This window comes from Mus caroli, chromosome 3, assembly GCF_900094665.2.
Source record: "Mus caroli chromosome 3, CAROLI_EIJ_v1.1, whole genome shotgun sequence".
In the NCBI taxonomy this organism is placed as follows: domain Eukaryota; kingdom Metazoa; phylum Chordata; class Mammalia; order Rodentia; family Muridae; genus Mus; species Mus caroli.
In genome coordinates, this window is record NC_034572.1 from 87,397,900 (window position 1) to 87,425,660 (window position 27,761).

A 27,761-nucleotide genomic window follows, 5' to 3' on the forward strand; every position below is an offset into this window, starting at 1 on the left:
TCCGGTCACGGTCAGGCAGGACATCAACAGAGAGAGTCTGTGCATGGCCAACGGGGCAGACCTCAAGGGCCCTCTCAAGACAGCAGTAGACAGCCTCAGGCCGTCCAGGGACAGCCCTCACAGTCTGGCTCTGGTAGATCTCCAAGGAGATCACCAGTGCACCCTGAGTCCAGTAAGGGTGAGGAACACTCAGTAGTCCCACAGAGACATTCTGGATCTGGTCACGGTCACGCTGGACATCAACAGAGAGAGTCTGTGCATCGCCAACGGGGTAGACCTCAAAGTCCTGTTCATCTATCACATAGTATCCATTGGCAATCACAGAATACCATAAGCAAAAAATCAAGTAGACTACCTGGCCAATTTGGCAGAAATCATTTTCGATCACCCATTAGTGTTAACCAGTATGAATCTAGTCAATCCTTGAGACATGGTAGCTATGGCCCTCAAGACTATGACTATGGTCAGTCTGGGTATGGACCTTCTGGCGGGAGGAGAAGCAACAGCCAGAATTCTATTCCTTTGAGTTCTGCAGGTAGAGCAACAAATATGGAAGTCTTACCTTGTGGACAATCTTCCTCTATTTCTGATCATGTAGGATCCAAAGCAAATGAACAAATCGGAGAGCTAGTTTTTAAATACAGAGGGTCAGAAACAGGTCCTGACCAATCATTTGATTATTACAATCTTACTGAGTCCTGTAGTACAACTAGAGAGCATGAGTGTAGTCATGGTCATTCTGTAGTAGTACCTGAACATTCTGATGACAATGATTTCCATTATGGCCACAGTCATAAAGGCAAACAACAAATTTGTCAGATCCAGCCAATTGTCCAGTCTTGTTTTGATGATAGCCAATACATATTATTTCAGAAACATTCAGAATCCCCTTTATTTGGAAATCAGTCTGGATTCAGCCCTAATGAAAGGCAATTATATACCCGTAACGAATCAATTGATAGCTATCATCTGTCAAGTGATAACAACAATACAAATCAAATATCTTCTTCCAATAACTCCTTTCCCAACCTATCCTGCATTGGAACTGAAGAGTGTATATATTTACCAAGTGCAACCATATTGGGTGAAGGAACAGAAGGACAGGAGCCTGGATCTGCCCAACCAAGGACCATCCGTAAATATAATCAATTTTTAGATGACAGGAAGAGAAGAACCAGAGGTAACAATGAAAAGGGGAAAATGAAGTCAGGTTCTGCCTACTTAGATAGCAATACTCCGCTATATACATATGTCCAAGAACAGAGATCCTATTACTTTGAATGAAAAGCCAGTATAAAATATAATAAACGATAAGTACTAAACACAAGAGGAAGGAGATGCTTAGTAAGACAAAACATTTAACATGATTCCTTATTTTGGCAGTAGGTGGTATATTTTATATTAACTGTATTACTATTTTAATGTTGTTTGGTGCAAGATCTGTTTGTAGGTCTACATAGTTATTTAGCTTCTTGGATAGAAGAAACTAAATGAAAAAAGTAAAACATATTTGAACCATAGTCAGAAATATATGATTAAAATATATATGATTTTGGTTTGGGATTTAAAAATCAACATTTAACAATTATTTGAGGCAATCATTTGGTTTTTCCGTATGCTGTTTTAATTTATGGTTAAAAACCTATCCAAGAAGCAAGGGACATACTTTTAGAAGTCAGAGTTTTTCTTGTAGTATTATAATAAATTTCATGTCCTAAACAAAGAATTTGATTGCTTCCTGGTTGGGGATTCACAATATTTTCATCTTTTGTGTCACTTGTGGTATTCTGTATTTCTATTGAATTTACTGTCCTGATTTCCTAGATAGAGGAATCAGAAAATTGTATCAGATTAAAATTGCCAATAAATGTTTCATCTGAATATATATTTATTGTTTTTCTTTTTATTGCTACAAACATAACTCCTTTCCAAGTAGTCAGTTGTACATTTTTTTTTTCTAAAATACTCTAATGCTAACAATAGAGTCAAAAGAAAGGGAGAAAATCAACCACCTCTAGTCCTTTCCTCCCTTCAATTACTATCCATATTATTTACAGAAATATTTTATACTGAATTAACTGGGTGTCCTTTAATTAATCAATATCAACACAGCCAACATTAAATATAATTCTAAGTGACCATTTCCTACTATATTACAAATTCTGGGAATAAGATTTATTGTTATAGACTTTCTCTGTTAAATACATGAATACAAATATCCATGACAGTGGAGGTTATGGGAACCTTAAATTTTCTATAGAATAAAAGCAATTAAATCGTTCCCAACTAGGAAAAACTGCATGAATTTGTAAACATACAAGATATTAACTTCAGCAGAGTTTACTACTACTATTACAACAGTGACAATGTCCAAAATGTCAAGACTAGTTAAGAGCTTTAAAATTTTTCTGCAAGTTTGTAGTTTCAAAGAAAACACTAATCAAAGATTATTTAGTAAAACACCAACAATTTCCTAAACATAATTTTATGTTCTACTCCTCTTTTCCCCTAATTTAAGCTCTTTTCTTGACCTTTGTTGTGGAATTCAAACTAAAGAGAAATCCCTGGGTGAGTATATAAAACCACTAACCCTGACATTTCAAATTGGTAGAATTGAGGTACCATGCCATCATCCCTTCTGCAAGGAAGAAACAAAACAGGAGGCTTAGATATATTCTTAGGTGAGTGGCTATGGGAGAACATAGAGTGAAACATTGTAAGAGTCAGAGACCTGGGACAGACCAATAGGGAGAAACAAAGATTCTGGTATGTGCTCCACAACTTGAGGCAACGAGTATTTGCAGTCACATGTAGGTTGTGGCCTTTGCAGAGTAAGAGTGAGAGTCCTACCAAACTCTACCACCATGGATGTGGACAATCCTACCTACTGGAATATTTCACAACACTCACAGAGCTTTACCTAGACAATAAACGAAAATCCGTCCAATCAAAGTATAACACAAAATCACAACATGCAAACTAAGTAAAAGATCAAAAACTATTCAATCATTTCAATGGATGAAGGATTAAAAAAACATTCAAAATCCCTTCAGGATATAATCCTTGAGTAAATAAACTATGAAATTATTATAACTCAACATGTAAACACTGTATTTAATAAACCCACAGTGAGCATCAAATGATAAAGAAAAATATCTAAAACCAAAAGCAACACAAAGGTGTACACTTTACCAAAATTAAACAGTATTAGAAATTTTCACCAGAATAGTTAAGCAAGGGACAGAATGGGGTTAGAGACGTGGCCCAACAGGGAAAAAGTGCAGTTTTTCTAAAGGAACATATTTCTGTCCCCAGCACCATACAAGGTGGCTCACAACTTTTTAATTCCAGCTCTTAGAGATCTTAGCCTCGGAGGACACCTGTGCTCACAAGCATATATCAACACACAGACACACACATAATCATATTTATTCACTGCCTGTGGGAGCCTAAACTGGCGCTGCCACTATGGAAATCAGTGGGCTTGTGGCTCAGAATGTTGGGAATTGATGTGCCTCAAGATTCAGCTATACAAGTGATGGGCATACACCTGAAAAGTGGAAACTTTACTATAGAGGAATTTGCTCATCCATATTTGCTGCTGATATATTCATAATAGGCAGAAATTGGAAATAGCCTAGATGTCTATCAACTGGAGAATCATGAAAATGTTTATATTTACACAATGAAATATTATTCACTTGTTAAAAAATGAAATTTGCAAATAAATGGATGGAGCTAGGAAAGTTTATCCTGATGTAATCCAGACCCTAAAAGACAAATATTCTGCTTTTCTTATATGTGATTATTAGCTAAATGTGTATATATATGAAAAGAGTCTAAATGAAGTCATCAAATAATGGAGGAGACACTGTTCCATCTAGACATCTTAGGCCACCAAGTACAGTATCTGATAACAGTTTACATCTTGTTGAGACATTGGCCAAAGGAACCCATGGAATCCTCCAAACATCACAGCTATTACCAAGACTATTGGCTCTTCACTACAACCTGATGGTAAGGCCCTATTTCTTAAGATAACATTTATATAGCTTACTAAACATGAAAAAGTTGATTGAACATGTAAAAGCTGAGTGCCTAACTAGAAACATTACTCCTCCTGACTGGTTTTCATGGTCCTGGAAGTTACACTACCAGAGGAGAAAAGCAATCATCAAACTCACCTTCTATAAACTCTGTGATCTAAAACTAAATGCCTGCAAGACAAACGGGTGTAATTGTGAAACAACCACTTTTTGATTGGATTTAAGGACCATGAAACCCATACCTGACACTGGTAAAGTATCTAGATAGACTAGAATGAGACTAGAAAGGTCTACGGCAAAGGGAAAACCTAATACTATTATTATGCTAAAAAGAATATAGTGGTAAAATTACTCCTAGTAACATAATACTATGTAGATCAGTGCCTCATTCAACCCATATCAAAGACACATCTTGCAGTAGATGGTTGTTAATATACAGGGACCCACTACTGGACAATGCAGAGAGAATGAGAGACTTTGAAGCACTCAGTCCTACATGGGTTCAAACCCCACCCATCAAGGATAAGAGATCTAAGTAGGAAAAGAGGCTAAAAGACTGCAAAAGTGGTGAATGGCTCCAAAGAAACATTCTCTTCCAGATACAACAGAACTGGTATACATATGAACTTACAGAGACTAAAGCAGCACACACAAGACCTGCATAGTTTCAAGCCAGACAGGGTCCTACCCCTAACCAATAAACTGATAACTGCTAATAAAGAAAAAAAAATCAGCTTTCTCCAATGGAGTACATCAACCAGCCTAGACTCTGGGGTAGGCCTCAACCCCAGGGTGGCTGGCCAACAGTAAAAAAACTCAGTGGTATTTTGGTAGACTTTTTGTTTCATTTTTATTTGTTTTGGCATTTTTATCTTCTCTTTTGCCTGTATTTTTTTAATTGTGTTTTTTCTAGCTTTGATTCTTGTTTTGTTTTCATTTTTGTTTCTTTCTTTTCCGAGAGAGAGAGAGAGAGAGAGAGAGAGAGAGAGAGAGAGAGAGAGAATATAGAATTGAGTGGGCGTGGAGGTGGGATCTGGGAAAAGTTGGGAGAGAAGAAAAATATGGGAGAGATCAAAATATATTGTATGAAAAAAATGATTAAAAATGAAAATGCATAAGATATCAGAGGCTGCATAAGGGAGAAGGACTGTGCCTGGCAGAATGAAACAAAGTCATGTGGGAGAGGGAATGTGAGATTAAATTAAAGATTGTTTTTAAAAGTGAAACAAAAGGGCAGTGCTCAAGAGGCATCTTGATAAGATCTCATCAAAGTCTTTGGGAGTTAAAGGCACCTACATTTTCCTGTCTTTGGAAAGGTCAGATGCACTAAATGTTGAAAGGTTACTGTTACAATGGAGGGAAGACATTGAGTCAAAAGTTAAAGACTCCTGGGATGAAGTCATGTTCTAAAAAGCTCCATACTTATGGTCTATGTAATTAGAAGAGTCAGAAAAACAATGACAAACATTATTAGAATGAGAAATAGAAGGGGTTGGGGAAGCACAAATGAGGTCACATGACAGCTTAAAGCATAGTAAACAGAAAGGTTATGCAAAGGGAAGTAGGAAACAGTTCAAAGTTACCTGTGAAAAGATAAAACCAAAGCCACAAATCCAACATAAACTAGGCATCCATGATGAAAGCAGATTGTCAGTCACAGCCTCAGATATGCCCAAAGTTCCCCTAAGCCTTAAGTCTAGTGGTGAGATTTGATATGGCAATGAGTTCTCCTGTGTGGAAGAACAGAATCAAAGAAGAAATTCATTTTGTCATTCCCCACATCGCAGAGTGCCTACCTCATTGTAGTGTCTCAGTGGGAGCTGGGATGTTTACTGTTGACACAGAAAACGTACTCAATGAAATTGTACCAGAAAAGTTCAAATTTAGAAAAAGACGGTAATATGCAATAGTGCTCAGAGAACTATTGAGAAAGAAGAGGACCAGTGCCAGGAGGAGGGAGCAGAGAAGGAGGACAACAGTGGGGGAAATATGCATAAAGTACATGTGCTGGTTGTTTTCTGTCACCTTGATACAACTACTACAGTCATCTGGGAAGAAGGAATCTCAATTGAAAAACTACTTCCAGTGGATTATAGATAAGTATGTAGGGCAACTGACTGACATGACATGATATGATATGATATGATATGATATGATATGATATGATATGATATGATATGATGTGATATGGCTCAGCCCAGTATGGGTGGTGCCATCACAGGGCATGGTTCCTAGGCCGTATAAGAAATTAAGCTGAGTAAGCCACAGAGAGCAAGTCTGTAAGCAGTAGTCCTCCATCGTCTCTGCTCCTCTAATCCAGGTTAATGCTTTCGGTTCCCTTGATGATGGACTGGGTGACTTGTAAACCAAATAATTCCTATCCTCCTTCAAACCCACTATCATCTGGGAGAGTCTTGTACATTATTTGCCCAGTTATGCAGCCAGTTTGATGTGCAGCTATGGCCCCCTTGGGACCATAGATTTTTGTGTGCTGACCCCAAAAGAATACTTTCCAGGAGATTTCGCTCCAATGACGATGGCCTCATAATCACAGCTGATTCTTCAGCCCCAGATAATCAGCACCAACTTCCTCAGAAACAAATCTTTAATTTTTCCATAAATTCTTAATCCAAAATATCACATAAACAGTCCTGACAGTCTTTGCTTCCCTCTGAAATTTCACAAGTCAGACCTCCAATGTGTATACTGCTTCCAACCTTCTGTGGGCATTAATGGCCTTTTGTAGCAAAAATACAAAATCCAGTCAGTCTTTTCCCAAACCACCATATTCAAGTTCATCACAGTAATATCTTATTCTCCTGTACCAATTTCTATCCTAGTTTACTTAGCTGTTGCTGTGACAAAACACTATCCAAAAGAATCCTGAAGGGGAAAGGGGGTTGTTTGGCTTACAAATTATAGTCCATCATCAAGGGAAGCTTTGGCAGGAGTCCATGGCAGAAACCTGAGACAGGAACTGAAGCAGAGACCAGGGAGGAATGCTCCACCTTGGCTTGCTCTCCATGGCTTGCTCAGCTTGCTTTCTTATATAACCCAATACCTCCTGTCCAAGTGCCCACCACCCACAGTGGGCTGGACCTTCCTTCCTCAGCATTTCTTATGCAATATAATGCCTGCACACACATCTGTAGGCCAGTATGATGGAGGCAATTCTTAAATTGAAACTCCCTATTTCCAGATAACTTTAGTTTGTGTCAAGTTAACAAAAACTCACACAGTACATTACATACATGTATGGAAATGATACGTTAAGCCCAACATATGTTTAATTATGCTAGTGCTTTTTAAACATGGATTTAAAAATCTTAATGAAAATCTGAAACTTTGAAACTACTAGAAGAAAACATACAGGAAACATTTTAAGATAAAGGTGTATGCAATGACCTCATGAATGGAACTCTGTTTGCTTAGGAAGTAATAGCAAGAACTGACAAATCGAACTGCATCAAACTAAAACACTTCTACATGGAAAAGGAAGTAATTATCAGAAGAAAAAAATCAGCCTACAAAACAGAAGATAACTATTTGTCAGTTATTCATCCAGCTAGATTAATAACTAAAATATAAAAGGAACACAAGAAACTTAAGCCCCTTAAAAGAAAAACTAGTCTAGTCAAGAAATAAAGAGGTGACCTGGGCAGTCATTGCCTAAAGGAAGCTTCCAAAGCCTGGGGGATACTGCAGAAGAGGAGGAGAAACAAATGTAAGATGGAAAGAAGGGCTGTGAAATGATACCTTCTGAGCATGACACAACCAATGCAATCATAATCTCACAGCAGCTGTAGCTTCCTGCAATATGCCAGCCTAAGACTGGCCTGCCAACAGACAACCAGAGATCTGGGAGGGGCTCATAAGAGCCTTACCCTTCCCTATGGAACTATGGTATTCATAACTATTGGCTATTGATGGATCCTGGGAGAGGAGCAAGTATGACTTCATACTTGTTAGTTCCCACCAGGCTCCAACGCACACCTCTAAACCCATCATACAGATGTCTCTGGTTAAACTCAGCAAGATATAATGTGAAATGAAAAACATGAACTGAGGAAAGGGACTTGTAGGAAAGAAGGTGTGCTGAAAGGGACTGGGGTTGTTCAGACAGCGCAGGGTGACATTCATCAGAATGCACTACATACATATATGACAAAAACCACATTTAATACAAGTATTTTAAAAACAGAAATTCAAGTTCTGTACTTACCTCAAAGACTTTCTATTGTAGGTGAAGTGAATCAAAGTCAAAGAAATGGACCTGCCAACACTATTCAATGACTCAAAAATGCTGCTGGAACTAGGGTATAGTTTTCTAATTCTCAAGCCAAAGCATGTTCTTAAGTCTGTATGTAAACATCTAAGAGTGCCTGAAACTCATTTGGTTCATAAATCAATATTCATTTGCCTGTGTGTGACAATGTATGAAACAGAGGTCGTATACATGGGTGTCTCCCATAAGCCTCTGACCACAACTTGAAGTTTAAGCATACTTGAAAAATTGTATATTCCAGATCCTAAGATACTTGATAATGTGTTTTAATAAAAAGTGTCTTTTGATAATGTGTTTTAATCAAATTGAACACAATCTTTTCCAACAAATTACAACAAAAGTACTTTAAAATAAGAACTTTTGGGGGCTACAACAGAAGATCAGAAGTTCAAGGCCAGCATGAGCTAAGTAGCAATTCCTTGTCTCAAGAAATAAATAATAGAAAGGCAGCAGATGGTGTTTCCAGCAGTGTTAGTGGTCTGAATTGAGGTGCTGTGGCCAAGGGAAAACGGAGCTAATTTTAGAGCAGCAGCAAGGCATTATCATGAGGGGAAGGAATGGCTTATGGATGTTATGGCCAAAGAGATGCTTACTAAGAAGTCTACACTTTGGAACCAGATCAGTTCCAGTCACTGCACTCGGGCCATGCAAGATAGGTACATGGAGGTCAGTGGGAACCTGAGGGATTTGTATAATGATAAAGATGAACTATGAAAGGCTATTTCAGGACCCAACAAGTTTGCTGAATTCTATAACAGACTCGAGGATATAAAGGAATTTCATTGGAAGCACCCAAATGAGATCTGTGTGTCAATGTCAATGAAATTTGAGGAGCTACTGAAGGCTCAAGAGAATCCAAGAGAAGAGGTACAAAACTTGGTGGAGTTCACAGATGAAGAGGGATATGGTTGCTACCTTGATCTCCATGACTGCTATCTCAAGTACATTAACCTGAAGGCATCTGAGAAGCTGGATTACATCACATACCAGTCCATCTTTGACCAGTTATTTGACATTCCTAAAGAAAGAATGCAGAGTATAAAAGATACCTGGAGATGCTGCTGGAGTGCCTACAGGACTACATAGATAGAGCGAAGCCCCTTCAGGATGAGAACGAACTCTTTGGGAAGATTCAGACCAACTTTGAGGAGAAGTGGGATAATGGCACCTTTCCTGGATGGCTGAAAGAGACAAGCAGCGCCCTTACTCACGTAGTAGCCCATCTTGACCTCTCCAGATTCTCCTCCTGGGAGGAGTTGGCATCCCTAGTTCTGGACAGATTGAAATCTGCACTGTTGGCTTTGGGCCTCAAGTGTGGTAGGACCCTAGAAGAACAAGCTCAGAGGCTCTTCAGCACCAAAGGAAAATCCTTGGAGTCACTGTTTGCCAAAAATCCCAAGTCAAAGGGCACAAAAAGAGACACTGAGAGGAACAAAGTCATTGCTTTCCTGGAAACCCAGATCTATGAATATGTGGAGATTCTCAGGGACCAGCAACAGCTCACTCATGAAAATGTACAGTGCAAGCAAGCNGGGGGGGGGGGGACGGGGGAGGAGAAAGAGGATGAGGAGGGAAAGGGGAAGGAATTGGAGAATGAGGAGGGGAAGGGGAGGACGATGAGGATGAGGAGATGATCAGTGACAGCAAAAGTGAGGATGAAGAGAATGAGATCATTAACCATCCCAAAAACTTGCCTTTGGGCTGGGACAGCAAACTTATCCCTTACGGGCTGTATAAGCTTCATGGCCTGAATATCAGCTACAACTGTGAGATTTGTGGAAACTACACCTACCGAGGGCCGAAGGCCTTTCAGCGGTTCTTTGCAGAAATGGCGTCATGCTCATGGCATGAGGTGTTTGGGCATCCCAAACACTGCCCACTTTGCAAATGTGACACAGATTGAAGATGCTGTCTCCTTGTGGGCCAAGCTGAAACTGCAGAAGGTTTCAGAATGATGGCAGCCTGACACCGAGGAAGACTATGAAGACTCCAGTGGAAATGTTGTGAGCAAGGAGACATATGAGGATCTGGAAAGACAAGGGCTGCTCTAGTGGTTGGCCATGCCCGGGCTTCCCTGAGAAGCCTGAGACAAGTTTTCCCAACCAAATGTTCTTAAAGACTTTTTTGCTAGGTAGTATCTACCTTGTAGAAACAAGACATGCTGGCAGATTGCAGAGTTGAGATGTGTTTTATCTTTGTTTTATATTAAAAATAGCTGTGGGAAAATAAAAAAAATAAATAATAAGCTCAGTGTAGTAACATACAGCAATTTTTTTTCATTTTACTTACTTATTGTATTCTTAAAAAACATTTCTTTATTTTTGAGATGATATTTACATCATTCACTCCTTATTCTTCTTTCTTCCAAGCCTTCAAAACACGGCCTCTTTTTTTCATTAGTTGGTGTGTGTGTATGTACATATTGATCAATCTGTATAATGTCACTTGTATGTATGTTTTCAAAGGCTGGCAATTTGGTATTGGATAACTAATTGGTGTGCCCTTCCCCAGGTAAGATTATTAACCTCTCAGCATTCCATAGTTGCTTGTCATTCTTTATATAGAATTGCGGCCTTATATATTTTCTCCATCCATTCCTCATCTAGGAATCTTCTCTTTGCAACATATGGAGAACATACATAAAACCACAGCCAGTCAAAATGCAGAGTTGTGGAGTCCAGTCCCAATGGGTACACCTACAAGAAACTCCAGAACCTAAGGCTTAAGGGTCATTGTGAGAGGAGGGGTGGAAAGATTGCTAGGAGTCAGAGGAGAAGGTGGTTTACTGAGAGATTGTGTTTATTGGGAATGTCAGAAGCTATACATATAAAATCTCACCACATGACTGACTAAACAGGAGCTGAACATGGATGATATGAATAGACATGCCACAGCACTCACATTTAATCCCAGCAGGGAGACAAGGGCAGATAGATCTTGATGAGTTCAAGGCAAAATTGGTTTTCATTAAAAAAAAATCCAAGTCATAGTGAGACCTTGTCTAACACACACACACACACACACACACTTTTATCTTGCACACTTTTGTCTGCAAGATAAAAGATTAGAAAGTAGGGTACCTACCATGCACAATTTAATTCATATGTGTTATTCTGCAAAGAAGAGGGATGAACCACAAAAACATGGACTCATAGAATCTACCCTATACCTACCTACACCTGTGGGCAACAAATTATAGCTAAAATATGTCTATGTCCAAGAATACTCAGTGCTCTCAACATACTCTTCCCAGACTTCTAGGACTCAGAAAAGAACAAGCACTGAACAGGAATCTTGAGTGGCCAAATTTTCAGGAACAAAAAAATTAAACATCTTCTACCTGACATGACCTTAGATAAGTAATTTTTTGTAAAAAATTGTTGAGAAATAAATTTAATCTCAATCAGGGGCTTCTACCATGCCTTTCAATATTCAGTTCCCAAATAAAAGATAAGTACAACTTTTGTATTTATGATAAGCCTTTATCAGCACTAGAGATGGGCAGATATCTATCCTCTATGCTATTATGTCTATTTCCTTGCCAATAACCCCACTATGTGATATGCCATGCTTTGTTTGGGCTGTTTTTAACTCCAGTTAACCAGCCCTCATGGCCATTATTTTAAGATTCTTACCCCATGGCATCTTCTCCTCTCTCCAGTTTCTTCTCTTCATAGTCTCTTCTGACCCATAGCCAGGAACCCCAAATCCCAAATGCCTCTTATGCCCAACTATTAGCTGTCAGCATCTTTATTTAACCAATAGTTTTAAATTAAGGAGCAAGGTATGTGCAAATTCTCTCTTCCTTGGGGTCAATCAGGCCTTAGGAACCAGTATTTAGCATTACATTATAAACAGCATCAAATGAACCTACTATAAAATTTCTTTATTTGTTTTATAAAAAAATTTGAAAGTTTTGTAAAATGTTTTTTGTAAAAAAAAATTTTTAACACCACCTTTGTACAATCAACTTAGTTTAAGTTTGTTCTCTGTGTCTAAGAGCTTTCGAGTGCATCCTATGTTGTATATGCTAATGTAGCCAAAGATGAGCATGTAAGCTGTGAGGGAAATGTGAAAAAAAAGTAGAAAAATAGAAATAGAGAGAGACATGGTGGATTAGACTGGAAATTAATCAAGCTATCAAAGAGAAAGTAGCTTTCTGCACAATTAACTTGTTTGACAAAATTAGGCTAGTTGAATTTGTTTTAAGGAACATCTAAAATGATATTTGGGGACAGCAAAAGAATGTGAGAAAAGCTCTATTTACAAACACAGCACATAGTAATCACAGGTTTGAGGTTTGTATTATAAAGTCATCTAGCAAAAGGGAGCGTGGAACTTAAAAGAAAAATGGTGTCTATGCTCTAAAGACTATTTAGCTACATGAAATTGTTTTATATTTTTTCTTCTATACAAAATGCAGACAAAATCTTGTGTCCTTTTTGCTTACAAATAAAATGTCAGGATGAGGGTGAATCACCTTCTCTTTCCAAACCACTCCAATAAATTCTGCCTTCACTGGATCTTTACAAAATAAAATCTTTAAGGAATGGCTGACTGTCAAGCCTTAATAAGAACACAGACATAAGTGTCAGTACATGCAGCTTCCTAGATTCAGACAAAATTGTCAATATTTGTGTTATTTATCCCACTATGGATAAAAGGAAAACCAAAATGTATTCAATGCCAATTCATTATTTTAGGCACTTTCTCTAAAAAACCCTTCCATGTCAAATATTGTGTATACTCACTCCGTAGACAAAACTGACAGTCTTAAAGACTAAAATTTAACCCAAATAAGTACAAAGTAGAAATCTAAAGTCAGACCCTCATCACTCAAAAGCTCAGTTGTTTTCTACATTATCACAGTACTTGACATAGAACTCTAACACCCAGAGAGCATACAATTAATTGCTTCCCCCTCCCCAAGCATCGGTTTATATTTCCCCCTTTAGAATACATTGATGTATATAAGTGAGTATGAAATATAGATGATAGATATAGAAGATAGATAGATTTGTAGGTAGATAGATAGATGGTATATAATAGACACAGTCAAACACTTGGTAGAGTTTTATATTTTTAAATATTAAAATCTTCATACCTCATTTATTGGTATCACTCTTTCCTTTTTTGTCAAATAAGTTTTAATAAGACAGTTCAATCCATCTTCCTCAAATTCTCAAGATGAGATTTTTGTCAGATTTAGTGTTGTTTGCTGTGTTGCTGAGCTGCATGGATATGTTAAGAACCAATCAATTCATAAACACAATCACATCTCATTCAAACTAATTTATGCCAAGTAACTTTTAAGAATGTATGACAACCTAAAATTATTTCTAATTGATGTAATTTCAGAGGATGGACAAAGGTTATGCACACATTCTAGATTTGAATATTTGGGGATTAGGGAAATAATCAATAACCTTGATTTATAACAGCTTTACTGTTAGTTTCCTTCTGAATCCTTGCTTCATCCTTACTAATACATTCCTGACAAGTTTTGTCAGGCTTAGCTAGCCAAGCCGGAAAGAACAGGTGGTTGAACTCCACCTATGTGTGACAAAGTATTCATTTCTACCGTCTCCTTCGACTAGAAATCCAAGAATGTGGACTAGGCTGATCAGCAATCCCTCTCTGATTACTTTAATGACAGAATCCAGATGATCTGAATAATGTGGGTGTTGCTAATGTGGCATTAGGGTCATTCATTCACTCATCTATTCATTGGGAAGAAGTTAATAACAACTTAATTGACAGGCATCATCCTTGGTATTGATGTTACAAATATGAGAAAGATGCTGTGTTGTCCTTTCAAAGTTAATGTATATCCAGGAGACCAAAACGTGATAAAACATCATATACTCATACTGCGGGGAGCTCTTTAATAGCAATGCTAATGGAGCTGAGTTTGCTGTAAGGTGATCAAAGCTAGTCCTGATTAAAGTGATGAAATTCTTTAAATCCTAAGAAAAAAAAGTATCATGTACAGCAGGTCTCTAGAAATTTGCAGCCCAGGCTTACATGTTCCACAACTCCGAAAATGTCATCATTGGGAGAAGAGGCCCTTGGTCTTGCAAAGATTATATGCCCCAATACAGGGAAATGCCAGGGCCAGGAAGCGGGTTGAGTGGGTTGGGGAGCAGGGGGGAGGGGAGGTATAAGGGACTTTCGGGATAGCATTTGAATTGTAAATGAAGAAAATATCTAATAAAACAATTGTTTAAATTTTAAGAAAAAGTGCATGTAACCACCCAAAGTAAGGAAATCCAGTGACAGAAAGGAACATGAAAATAATCCAGTATAGCAATGATATAAGTTAAACTGTAGCAAACAAGAAAAGATGTCAGGGCACTAGGCCAGGGTTGGATTACAATGAACTTTACAACTAAGCCTTGCTAAGAACTTAAGCTGCTATGAACAATGAACAATTGCCAAATAGATTTTAATGTCACCTGATCATATTTTCACTTTGTAAAACCTTTATGGCAGAAAAACAAGAACAGATTTGTGAAGACAATTCAGACTACTAAAAAAACCTTAATGGAAAATTACAGAAGTTACATGGAATCGAAGTGAGACAGGATGTTGAACATATTTTTTTTTTAAAAAAATGAGATTACATGGTATATAGAAATGGAATGGAAAGAAGGTATATAAAATGATCTGCTAGATTTCTGGCTTAAATGAATGGAGCTATACATCAACAAACTTCTTTTAAGATTAAATAGAATTAATGAATTATTGAAATCAGTTAAATGAATTAACTTAAATGAATAATTTAACAAAGCTTAGAAATTGAAAGATGATATAGACATTCTGGGCCAGAAAAGAGTAGTTGCAATCTCACTTTGGACGAGATACCGAGTTTCCATAATACCTCAGTGTCTCCCCAATACTAAAGCTGGGTTCACTCAATCATTGGGAAGACATAGGTAATCTAAAAACAATCTCCCAAATCCTCAATGTCTGCCTGAAGCCTCTTAATGTGTTTCTAAGATCACATGATACATTTGAAACAGGCCTACCTTATCATAAATCATAGAAAATCTTGTTTGTTATTCATTCCAAATCTAAGATGAGTTATCCCAGACTAGAAAATTCTTCTAGATCAAATAAAAGTAACTTTGAAACATTGATTTTAAAGTTTTCTCCTTTATTGATTGATTGACTGAGTTATTTTATTTTGTGCACATTTCTATTGTTTTGGGGGAAAATCTTAGTCACAACAAAATTTTAAATAATTTGAATAAGAAATGTGTTATGAATTTAAAAAGGGCAGAAATGGGGAGATCTAGATATGATAAATTGCAGAAGCAAAACATACTTGATTGGTTTGTGTTTACTTGTTTGAAAGAACCCTTGTTACAAATCACCCAATCACATAATCATAGGCTACTTCACTCCTTAAAATTAGCTGAGGTCACATTTCTGTCTAATAAACATTCGCCAGAAACGACTCACACTAAGTTTTGTGTATATTTGCAGTTATGGCTCAAGGTGAGGATCACTCATGTTTTCAATTGACTAGATTAGAGCTAATATTAAGGCTTAGTTGACTTTACCTGATCAAAAATGTCCCAGTCTCTACTGCAAATTTGTCATAACACTGTTAGTAATAAACAATAACATGAAAATAGGTGTATTTGGACTTTTGTTGAAAAACTTGAATTTACATGCTATTTAGCACACAATAAGATATTTTGTTATAGTCTTTACTTTATTTTCTACAATGACCTAGAAGAAATAGACTTCAGAAAATGAAGCAAAATGAGCATCAGTGTAACATACTAAAATCAACAACTGTCTTTTTCTGGAAACAGCAAAATACAATGTTGTTATTACTCATTCCTAGAGTTTATCACTTTCTGAAAAGAAAACTCACTCCCAATAACCCAAATACTGTGAATCACTTTTAACTTTAATTAGAATGTACTTCACAACGCTAATCAAGCAGTATACATATCAAAATAAAAAAATTCAGAACTGGAAAATATATGGTCAAAAGGCTGAATTTTAAATGGAGGAAATAAAAATGTCTTTTTAAAAACCTCTTAACAAGGTTTGGATAATATAATGAATTGTGGAATAGGTGATGTGGAGGGGGGAAAGTATAAGCATTATAGCTTCAATACTAACTGAATAGTCAGCTGATGGGTCCTAAAATTAGATCATCTAAGTTTTCAACCTAGTTTGTTATGACGTCATTACTATCTATTTTCTTTTAATCTTAAAGGAGTAATAAGCATTATTAGCACTAGCAAGGAAATATCTTTATTTTAACCTTATTATCTTTTACAATAAGTTAAACATGACTAGAATTTCAGACACTTTATATAACTATTAGATTTTTTATTTAAAACTATAAAAATAGGGAACCTCTCTTTTGAATAAATTTTGTCTATTTTTCATCCTGCTGTATACATTCAAAACTAAGTGATATTTTTCAAAAGTTAATCCTGAATATTTATATATAATGGGTGATGATTTATTGTTGTTTCTTACAGTTACAAGAAAATTATAATTTCTTATAACTGCATAAAGATTTTCTGTATAAAATCAGCATACTTTTTTTAAAAATACCATTAATATATAAAGCAACCCACTTTGCTATTCCCAGAAAGGTGGAGCATGATCCAGACAGAGGGGAAACTTCTAAGTTATGCTCCAGTGCTCTGGGAAAGCACTCACTCAGAGATAAGATGCAGAATGAAATGTATTCCAGCTTATCAATGTACTTCAAGATTAGAGTATTTTACTGGTAGCAGTCAAATGTTACCATAACATGGGGATACAAAAAGAAGATCTAATCTGGGTAGAAAACCAAGCATTTGCAAGTAATAATAATGAATCGCAAAAGCCCAAGTGGACTTAACTTTGTGAGAAAGGTCTCGCAGCACTAGTCAGTTTTGGCAATGGGATCAACTCTATACTACTGCCTTGACTCTTGCCAGCCTCCTCACTAAAGAATATGATTACAAGAAAATTTATTTCACTGTATTACTGAGTAAAAAAGAAAATTAAAAATTTTTTTCATAGAATCAAACAAATAAGCCTGGTAACTATCTCCAAGGTGAAAACAAATCACAGGTATTTCCCCATAATTTTATTCACTCAATAAAGTTATTTTCAGATAAATAATTTGCAAATTTTTCTGTGACAAATCTCTATTGCACTTAAGAATTAATTGAGACCCCAGATGGGCTTTATTTATATGAATTACATCATCTACTAATTTTCTTCATATTAGGAATTAGAATAGAAAATATAAAAAATATTCCTTTAATAGTTATAATAAATCAACCAAGTTCAGAAGTTCCCATCTGCAATTCTAGCACTTGTGAGGATCTGGAGTTCAGTGGTAGCTTGGCTTCCATAGCAAGACAGTATCTCATATAAACAAAAGCATTACTTGCTAGCAGAGTTTTGCATATGTATAACATATATATGTATGTGTGTGCCTATATAGTTGTATATAATATATAAAATGCTAGAGACAATAGTAGCCATATTTTACATTTTTAAAAATTTCATTGGTACCTGTATTAATCAACAAAACTGTAGTATCAACTTCTGCATGATATCCATTGTGATAAACTGAATTGAACTTATAAGAGAATGAGCATGGAAATGATAAACAGCATATTAGTCTTATTGTATAAGTAGTTTCATCTCTACTTGTGCTACAGGAACATGTTTTGGAAAACATGACCACACACAATTTTAGTAAGCTTTTCATCCCTAATTGCTAACTACTTTAAAACTGATCACAGTTCTCCAAAATGTCGAAAAACCATAGGATTCTCTTTCTCTATTCGAGATTCAGTCATTGTTGTAAGCATCACATGCTATGATGTATAGACAGGGATAGGGAGGACTTAGCATGGGCTATTCTACTAAGCATTGTATTTACTTTGGAAGATGGTTGTTCTATAATCTATGAAAAATTTTAGACAACCTCAGTTTTGTGTTAATTTGGATGTTTAAAAGGGGGCGGATAGTGAGAATTTTGATTTCTTAAATAACTCAGTTACGTTATACGTACAAATGACAGGTATGGGATTAGGCACTGTTTCACAGCAGTGATTGTGATTTTTTTTTTCTCATGAACTAGCAGAGGTGCAATTTTGCCAGGTGAAGATAATTTTAATTCTGGAAACTCTGGAGAGGATATAAATAGAAGAGCCCTGAGAGGACCTGGGGCAGCTGCTGCTCTCCCTTCTGTTCCTCGTTACTGTTGATTTGGTTAGTCAAGAAGAAGCTGAAGATATCCTGTTGATGAAGACTTACATCAAGGAATCCAATACTCCTAATCAGCAGGAAGTAGTCTATTTTGTTGGCTGTAAGAGGCCTACACACAGTTTCCCTTTTAACATTCTTCCTCTTTCACCTAGTGTTGAGGAATTGGATGAGATGAGGGAGGAATAAAGGTTAGAAGGGAGGTAGAGGTATGAAATAGCCCTATACAAATACCCCACCCCTGAAAGTTCACCAACAAGTGGCACCCAAAGTGTGGCTACACAGAATGGGAAACATGGTTTATAATGCAGTAGATGGCAGGACAAAGGAATAAATACACTGCTTCAGAATCTCAACAAAGGTTTGTTGCTGTTCTTGTTGCTGCTGCTGTTGCTGCTGCTGCTGCTGGGTTCTGTCCCGCTATGCTTCCAGAGGGGATTTTTTTGGTTTTTTGTTTTGTTTTAGTTTGGTTTTGGTTTTGGTTTTTTTTCTGCTGCTTCTTATATTCTGTCTCAAAAAAAGATTGCGAAAATGGCTGAACAATTGAAAAAATTGCATATAGAAGTGGATGCTCACAGTCATCTATAAGATGGAACACAGTGCCCCCAATGGAGAAGCTAGAGAAAGCACCCAAGGAGCTGAAGGGATCTGCAACCCTATAGGTGGAACAACAATATGAACTAACCAGTACCCCCAGAGCTCATATCTCTAGCTGCATATGTAGCAGAAGATGGCCTAGTCGGCCATCACAGGGAAGAGAGGTCCCTTGGTATTGCAAACTTTATATGCCCCAGTACAGGGGAATGCCAGGGCCAAGAAGCGGGAGTGGGTGGGTAGGGGAACAGGGCGGAGGGGGGGTATAGGGAACTTTCGGGATAGCATTTGAAATGTATATGTAGAAAATATCTAATTTAAAAAATTAAATAAATAAATAAAAGAAAAAATTGCAAGTGGATCTGTGTCAGGATCCATCTAGGATACACTAAGGCTGGCAGGTGGTCTTCCTGGAGGTGGCCCACTGTTTTGTTTTGTTTTCATGGCTTATGATGAGTGAGGTCTGTGAGGCAAGGTCTCATCCCAGGATTGCTTTATTACTTTTGCAGCTAATATACCTTCTCTGTTATTATTAAGTGTGTGTGTGTGTGTGTGTGTATCACTGGGCATTAGCCAACACTTTGGGGCAGATTTCTGCAGATCAACGAATATATACTGTCTTGTAGTGATGCTTTGTAGACAAATGGATGGTTTCTTAATTCTTAATGATGATTCTATAAGAATTCCTAAAATTATACTAGCAATTATTAAGCCCTTTATAATAGGGCTGCTATTAAAATTCTCTCTGATATTAAAAATTACAACTAGAATTCTGCCAGTCTTCAGGTGTCACGAGTTAATTGCTTCTGAGATAGAGAGCAGGCATTTACAACTTAGAACATATTCCAAGAGGCTGTAAAACAATTAATCAAAGGTCATAAAAGGGAACTAATGATTTATTATGGGTGCAAGGACAGGAGATAAAATATTGACTGGATTTACCTACGAAAACCTTCAATATAACTTAGTCACAAAAATTAAGGATTTTAACTTTCAATGAACCTGTAGAGCCAGTGACAGATAATGTCTAGTCTGAATGAAGACATATATAAACAAACATCTTTGTTATAAACTTCTTATTCGATTTATAATTTGAATTTATGTTTGAGCTTTTAGTGCACTTTTGCTAAAAAAAAAAAAAAAAAAAAAAAGGATGTGTGGGAAAACCATATGATCCATTCCCCTAGAGAAGGTAGAACTCGGGCATTGGCATTATTATATCAGAGCATGGGGAGAGAACAAAATTAGGAAGAGGAAGGAAAAAGACAGCATAGTAGTATAACTTAGAAATTAAAAGGAAGCTCAGAAATAAAGGGAGAATTTTAGAGAGAATTTTTTTTTTTTGGAAAACTTGAAATAAAGATTAAAATCACTTTTCTTTGTTTATTTTATTTTTTAAACAATTTTTATTAGATATTTTCTTCATTTACATTTCAAACACTACCCCGAAAGTCCCCTATACCCTCCCCTCACCCTGTTCCCCAACCCACACACTCTGGCTTCCTGGCCCTGTCATTCCCCTGTACTGGAGCATATAATCTTTACAAGACCAAGGGCCTCTTCTCCCAATGATGGCCGACTAGGCCATCTTCTGCTACATATGCAGCTAGAGACACTAGCTCAGAGGGTACTGGTTACTAAAATCACTTTTCAGTGTGTCCCATCTTTCTTCCTGTGACTTTCACTTGCAAGCTGTTAGCCTAGATGGTCCTGTGGAGATAGGAAAAAGACTACTTAATACCCTGCTGTTTTAAGATGAGGTGCTAAAGGCCAGAGATTGGCCTCAGAGGAACTCAGACAGGCAGGCCAGCTATCACATTCCCCCTCCCCCTTTATGAGAGAACCAGAACACCAGAGCTGACCTCGGACAGAAATGTGGGAAATATAAGAAGCAACTAGAGAGGTTACAGGTAGAGGATGAAGCTCTTGGGAAGTGAGTAGTGCTGGAGAAAGGGGAACAAAAAAGTTCAGACCTGGCGATTGAGAGTGGGAACTTCCCACAGGTTGAAAAAGGGACGCCAACTCAGCTAGAATGCAGATAGTGGCTCTGACCTATGCTGGACACTTAACAGTTTCAAGCCCCCACTACCTCTAGGCAAGATGGAGAACCGGGAGGAGAAGGAGCCTATACAGGGTGACAGGGTTAAAAAGAAACAGCCCATTTTGAGGGGAAAAAGGTGGAGAGAGCTTGATCTTGAACCAACTGAACCAGAGGGGCAGTCTGGGGTTACAATATTACCACCATTAGCTTTCCCCATCATTGCACAAGGTCACACACATCAAAATGCCAAGTGCTTCAATTGTGGTATAATCAACCATGTGAAAAGAAATTGTGACCAAGCCACTAAAGTCTCAGAGCTCAAAATGTCCAGTGCATTACCTTCGAGGAATACAGTACTCTAGGCCATAAAAATGAACAAGGTATTTCTGTTGGTAATGGGTTCTTGGTATCTTACTGCAAAGTTTACTGTCCAACTCTTCAGAGACAACTTTTCCTGGAGTTTTGGGGATTTTTTGTTTGTTTGTTTTTTGTTTTTGTTTTTTGACACCAGGAAGCAGCTTTGGGGCCCTAACTCAAAGCTCCACAATAAAAACCATGAATCATATTTAGACAAGAGCAGCTGAGAGTCACAGATCATAAAAAAAAATTAAAAAGTGGGGGGATAGAGGATGATAGGGTAAAAGGTTTAAGGTTATTTTGTTGAACTCTTGCTTAATGTATTGTGCATATGAAACTCATTTGAAATGTAATGTAAACTTCCACTCTTATGAAAGCTACCATTGCAAACTGTTTAGGATAATTAGAAATGTAAGTTAGTAGTTAGTCACTTATAAATAATCTTACTTATAGTCTTGCTAGGTCCTAGTCCAGCTAATTAGAGAAATGAGCTTTGTTTAGCCTCTTCCATATGTTTTCAAAGTTAAGCAGAAAGTAAATAGCTAGAAACATTTGTCCCTTTAAGTATGCTGAGATAGATAGGTAGTCTTCAAACACTTCAGAGATGTAAAGAATATGGCATTTAATATGTTATAATAGTAAAAGTTCTTTCTGACAGAAAGACACATCTGCTCCTGCCAGTGCCCCCAATCTACTTCAAAGTAGTTGATGATGGGCACCAAAGAACCTCCACATGGATTTTGCTTCAAATGTGGCAATGCTGGCCAGTGAGCAAAAAAGTACCCTTGACTTATGACAGCAGGCTATCCAAAATGAGGACAAGCAGGAAATTGGAAAGTCAACTGTCCAACTTTACAGAGATAATATAGGCCAATCCTTCAAAATTCCTGCTTCACAGAAAAATCTGTTGGCTATTCTGGGCCTGTCAGGTGAAGATGAATGCCCCAGTAATACAGAGGAACTTTGGGTGACTGTGTAAGCAACCAATAGTCTCTGTCATTTCTACACTCTGGGAGCTTCTTGATCTGCACTTCCTGTTCACTCCGGTAATCTTTATCTTTTGCGGGTCTCTCACCAGGCTGAAGGCTAGATAGTTACAGTGTTACAGTTTTCCTTATTGAAGATTAAAGACATAAAAGCTTAAGTATTTTAGGATCTAAGGAAATGTTTTAATGTCTACATAAATGTGTTTAGGTTGGCAAGTGAAAGTTATGATAAGAAAATAATTTAGGTATGAAACATTGGACTCACTAGGATGGGACAGATAGTGGAGTAGTTTCTCCAAAGCTTCTGAATACATGTGGACTGGACATTATAGGTGTAATTCTTGCTTGATAGTTTTCATAATTTATCTTCCTGTTTATAGTTTATTAATGTTAGAGAAAAGGCCATTATTTTGTACTTACGGGGAAATGTAGCGAGAATTTTGGTTTCATTTAAAACCCAGTTATGTTCTATGAATATGCTTTTGTTTTAATACCAAGTATGGGATAAGATGCTGCGTCACAGCAGGTGATTGTTTTTTTGAGTGATTTTTTTTTTGCCAGTTCTCTGTTTTATTTTAGTTTAATTCTGGGGAACCTGGAGGGAGCATAAATGAGGGGGAGAGGGCTGCATCCCCCCAGCACTGCCCATCAAGAATTGCTTTTAATATAACTTCGCAACTGAAAGTGACACTATGATAATCCAGTGAAGCCTAAACTGTCTCTTTACTGGTGCCTTGTTATTCCAGAATTGTGTGAGCACCATGCTCACAGATGCCTGCACAGAGGAGAACCCATTGGCCTTCTGCAAAGCTGATCCTAGAATCGAGTGGCTTTACATGTTCAGTTTCAGGAGCGTGGTTTTCAATCTTACATAATCATTAGTGTAAACTTTCTTCAAAGGCACCTGCTATATAGCCCAGTGCTTTGTCATTCCATGAGGTCTTTTGGAAATAGAACCAGAGGGGAAAAGTTGGTGCAGTGAAAGCTGAGATTTAAGGAGAAAACATAAAATCCCAACCCTTAAAATAATATTAATATGTTTCCTCATTTTTATTATAGGCATGTTACATAAACATATATACCTCCTAGCAAAATGAGCCAGTTTCCTGCTGTGAATAAATTTATACCAGATTTTCCTAACTTGTATTAAACAAATGCATATCAATTACTGCATACATCATTATTATTTCATGTAATACATTCTTTTTTATCAAATACCAGGCAAATAAAAATTGATTTTAATTTAGTTTTGAAATAGTAACAGAATTCATTCTTCCATTTTAATTAAAATATTTATAGATGAATCTACTACAGCCTCCTCTGATTTTATCTCAAACCTATGTCTGTCTCTTACCTCCATGGGATAGTCACTGAAAAGCCAAGCTTGGTTCTCCTCAGGTACCTACAAGATAATTATATGCACAAATATAAGCACAAAGACAAATATTTCACAGTTTGTATGCATTTCTATCTAAAAGGTGTTTTGCTATGGAACTTATTCTGTAATATACAGCTTTTGCTGAATAAAGTTAATTCATTCATTTCAACTGCTTATAAAATTCTATGATAGGGATATGTGCTAAATTTTATATAATGACTCACCTCTGGTGAGCATTCAGGTTTATTTTCATAATTACAAACAATGCTGTCTTAATATTGTGCTTATTTCTCTTTGTTTACACATACTGTCAAGGGTGTATCTAGAAATGGAATCATTGGCAATAGGTGTTTGCAATTTGAATCTTAATAGATATTGCCAAACTGCTTTCTAATTAACATTGACACTCCCATAGAGGTGTATGAAAGTGGCCTTTCCCCAGCAGAGCCCAAATTGCATCACCTTCAGAAGTTCTACTAATCTCTGGCATCAACAATACCATCCATATGCCTATGCCTCTGTCTCTGTCTCTCTCTTATCACTTATGTTTTTCTGAATTCTTTTTCAATCTTACTAGCCTTATAAGTTTATTTAATGTAAAATGTTTAATTTTTAAATTTTTATGGTTGGGTCTTTTACTATTTGGTATTTTTAGTTCAGTTATTTCTGCACCTTGAATATCAATTTCTTTCTTGTTGAATATATTACTAATATTTTCTCCCAATCAAATTTTATTTTAGTAATGCCTTCAGTTCATGGAACTTCTGAAGTTTTAAAAATCAAATTCATGTACTTTTTTTTTCATATGCATTAAAGTAATTCCTAATAAAAATAAAATGATACTTTTTAGTTCTTTATAGATCGTGGCTATTAATTCATTATTAGATGAATAACTGGCAAATATTTTTTCTCCTACTTTGCAGGATGTCTCTTCACTCTGCTAGTGATGTTTCCTTTTTTTAAAAAATTAGGTATTTTTTTCATTTACATTTCCAATGCTATCCCAAAAGTCCCCCCATACCCTCCCCCCCAATCCCCCCCCCCAACTCCCACTTCTTGGTCCTGGCATTCCCCTGTACTGAGGCACATAAAGTTTGCAAGACTGATGGGTCTCCGACTAGGCCATCTTCTGATACGTATGCAGCTAGAAACACGAGCTCGGGGGGGGGGGGGCGAGGGGTACTGGTTAGTTCATATTGTTGTTCCACCTATAGGGTTGCAGACCCCTTTAGCTCCTTGGGTACTTTCNCTAGCTCCTCCATTGGGGGCCCTGTGATCCATCCAATAGCTGACTGTGAGCATCCACTTCTGTGTTTGCTAGGCCCCTGCATAGCCTCATAAGAGACAGCTATATCTGGGTCCTTTCAGCAAAATCTTGCAAGTGTATGCAATAGTGTCAGCGTTTGGAGGCTGATTATGGGATGGATCCCCGGATATGGCAGTCTCTAGATGGTCCATCCTGGGCATCATCCTGAGTGAGGTAACCCAATCACAAAAGAACTCACATGACATGTACTCACTGATAAGTGGATATTATCCCAGAAACGTAGACTACCCAAGATACAAGATACAATCTGCAAAACACATGAAACTCAAGAACGAAGACCAAAATGTGGACACTTTGCCCCTTCTTAGAATTGGGAACAAAACACCCATGGAAGGAGTTACAGAGACAAAATGATGTTTCCTTTGATGTTCACAAACGTTTATATTTTGTCTAAACTCATCTTGTCAATCCTTGCTATTATTTTTCTGACCTATTTTCCTACTCGAGAAGCCATTGACTCTAGGGATATCTTCAAGTGTTATGATTTCCTTTACTTCTGTCAAAGTTCCAAGTCTTACATTAAGAGCTTGATACATTTAAAATTGATGCTTTTGTATGCAGAGTCAGGAATCTCCTTCCAGTTTTCAACATATGGATATCCATTTTCCCTGATACAATTTAGTAAAAAGGCTGTCTACTTTTCAACATATGTTTTGGGTACCTTATTTGAAAAACAGATGCCTTTAGCTGCATGGGTTTATTTCTAGACCCCTTTGTTCGTTGGTCTATGAATTTAATTTTCTGCTGATACCATGCTGCTGTTTTATGGACCTTTGGTGGGAATATAAATTAGCCTAATCACTAAAATTGAAATTCCTCAGTAGAAATTCCTCAGCAACTAGTAACAGACTTAACATGGCCCCTTACTATACAACTCCTAGAATCAGTCACCATGCAATAAAGTCATACAAACATACAGGTTTGTTGAGACTATTCACAGCAATTTGCACCAATGAATGCATGAATGAAGAAATGTAGTATACAGAACAATAAAATGATGTCAATTTCAGGAAAAGTAGAACTTGAAACCATCATGTCTAATTGAGTTATGCAAAATTCCAAAAGAGTCTAACACCTGTTTTTCTCACATGAAGAACGGTGACTACTTTGAGGGAGGGGACATTACAACAGAAAGGGGACGAAAAGGTAATAGGGTATAAATATGGTGAAAGTACATCATGTTCGTGTATAAAAATGTCACAGTGAAACCCATACTTGTGTAAACATATGGTAATAAAATATATTTCTTTCTTCTACATCTTCAAATAATTTAAATTTGGTTATCTTTGTTTGCCCTGGTTTGCGCTTAGGTTGATCGTCTGTCTACCTGAACTTACTTCTGTGTAAACTGACTAGATTTGCTACAAGGCCCAGGGTTACAGAGGAAGGGTTGAGGGACCTTCAACCCCAGATACCTCAGCTTATTACCCTGACAATTATCAGGCTTCACTCCTTGTTTGACCTTATAAGGTTACCCTACCCTACCCTATACCCAGATATATAGATGAAGCATCTTCCAACACCCCAGTCCTGACCAAGGTATACAACCACAAAAACATTGCCCCAGAGACCCTGGCCACCTCCCCAGGGGTATAAATAATTCCCCTTTCTCCCCACACCACCCCCAATAAATGAACCAGCTCTCTGAAGCTGCTCCCAGTGTGGTTGTCCCTCCCATCCCTAAACCCCCAGCACTCATCAGCAACAGAGTACTGCACTCAACCTTTCCTAGCTAAGGCTCCATCCCTCCAGTCCAGCTCAATTCCAACAGGCCTGGCTACCCCAAGGGCAAAGTAGAGATAGAATAGCAGACACCTACTGTTTATATGATATAGAAATGCTGACAGAAAACCATCTCTTACAATCTTGAATAATGAGGAATGCAAAGCAACTTCTATTTAAAGTACTACCTGTGTCACATTCTAAAGCCTCATGTACAAATGTTTGTTTGGACTGTTCTCTGTATTCATCCTTTGCCTACCCACAACACTGTGCTTAGTAAGCAAATTTTTTTTCTCGTCATTCAAATTTCTGATCGCCCATCTTTCTCTACTTTGTTTTCCATTCCAAATACAGACAGGCTTTTTACTGTACATTTACATTTCTATTTAGAATCATTTTGCTAGACTCTGTGGAAAGTTCAAGGATTTGGGAAGGAATTCTATTAATTTTGGTATTAATTTGGAGATAGAGGGTCATCTTTTTCTAGAGCACAGTTATTTGAAAGAGCATATCTTGGGTCAGCAAGATGCATTAGCAGGTAAAAGCACTTGTCACACAAGACTGACAACCTGTGTTCAACTGCTAAAATCAACTGTGGAAAGAAAGAACCAACTCCTGAAGATTTCCACTGACCTCCATATGAACACTAACACACATAGGCAGGCACACACGTGCACACACACACACACACACACACCAACACGTACATTAAATAAAATAAAAAATTTAAAACGTGTACATACATCTTTTAGACTACAGTGTAATAATGATCTAAGAGTAAAGCTA

The 27,761-nt window shown here is 37.3% G+C and overlaps 1 protein-coding gene and 1 pseudogene across 1 annotated transcript in view; both read left to right on the forward strand.

The window, feature by feature from the left end:
- Flg2 (filaggrin family member 2) overlaps nt 1-1,876 on the forward strand; it is a 20,903-nt gene extending 19,027 nt beyond the window's left edge. The window contains exon 3 of the mRNA XM_021159095.1: nt 16-1,876. Coding sequence (XP_021014754.1) covers nt 16-1,284 — 1,269 coding nt within the window. The 3' untranslated portion in view covers nt 1,285-1,876. The remainder of the gene's footprint in view (nt 1-15) is intronic.
- A 3,890-nt stretch (nt 1,877-5,766) lies between these two features.
- LOC110291869 lies at nt 5,767-10,382 on the forward strand (annotated as a pseudogene).
- The last annotated feature ends 17,379 nt before the right edge of the window (nt 10,383-27,761 follow it).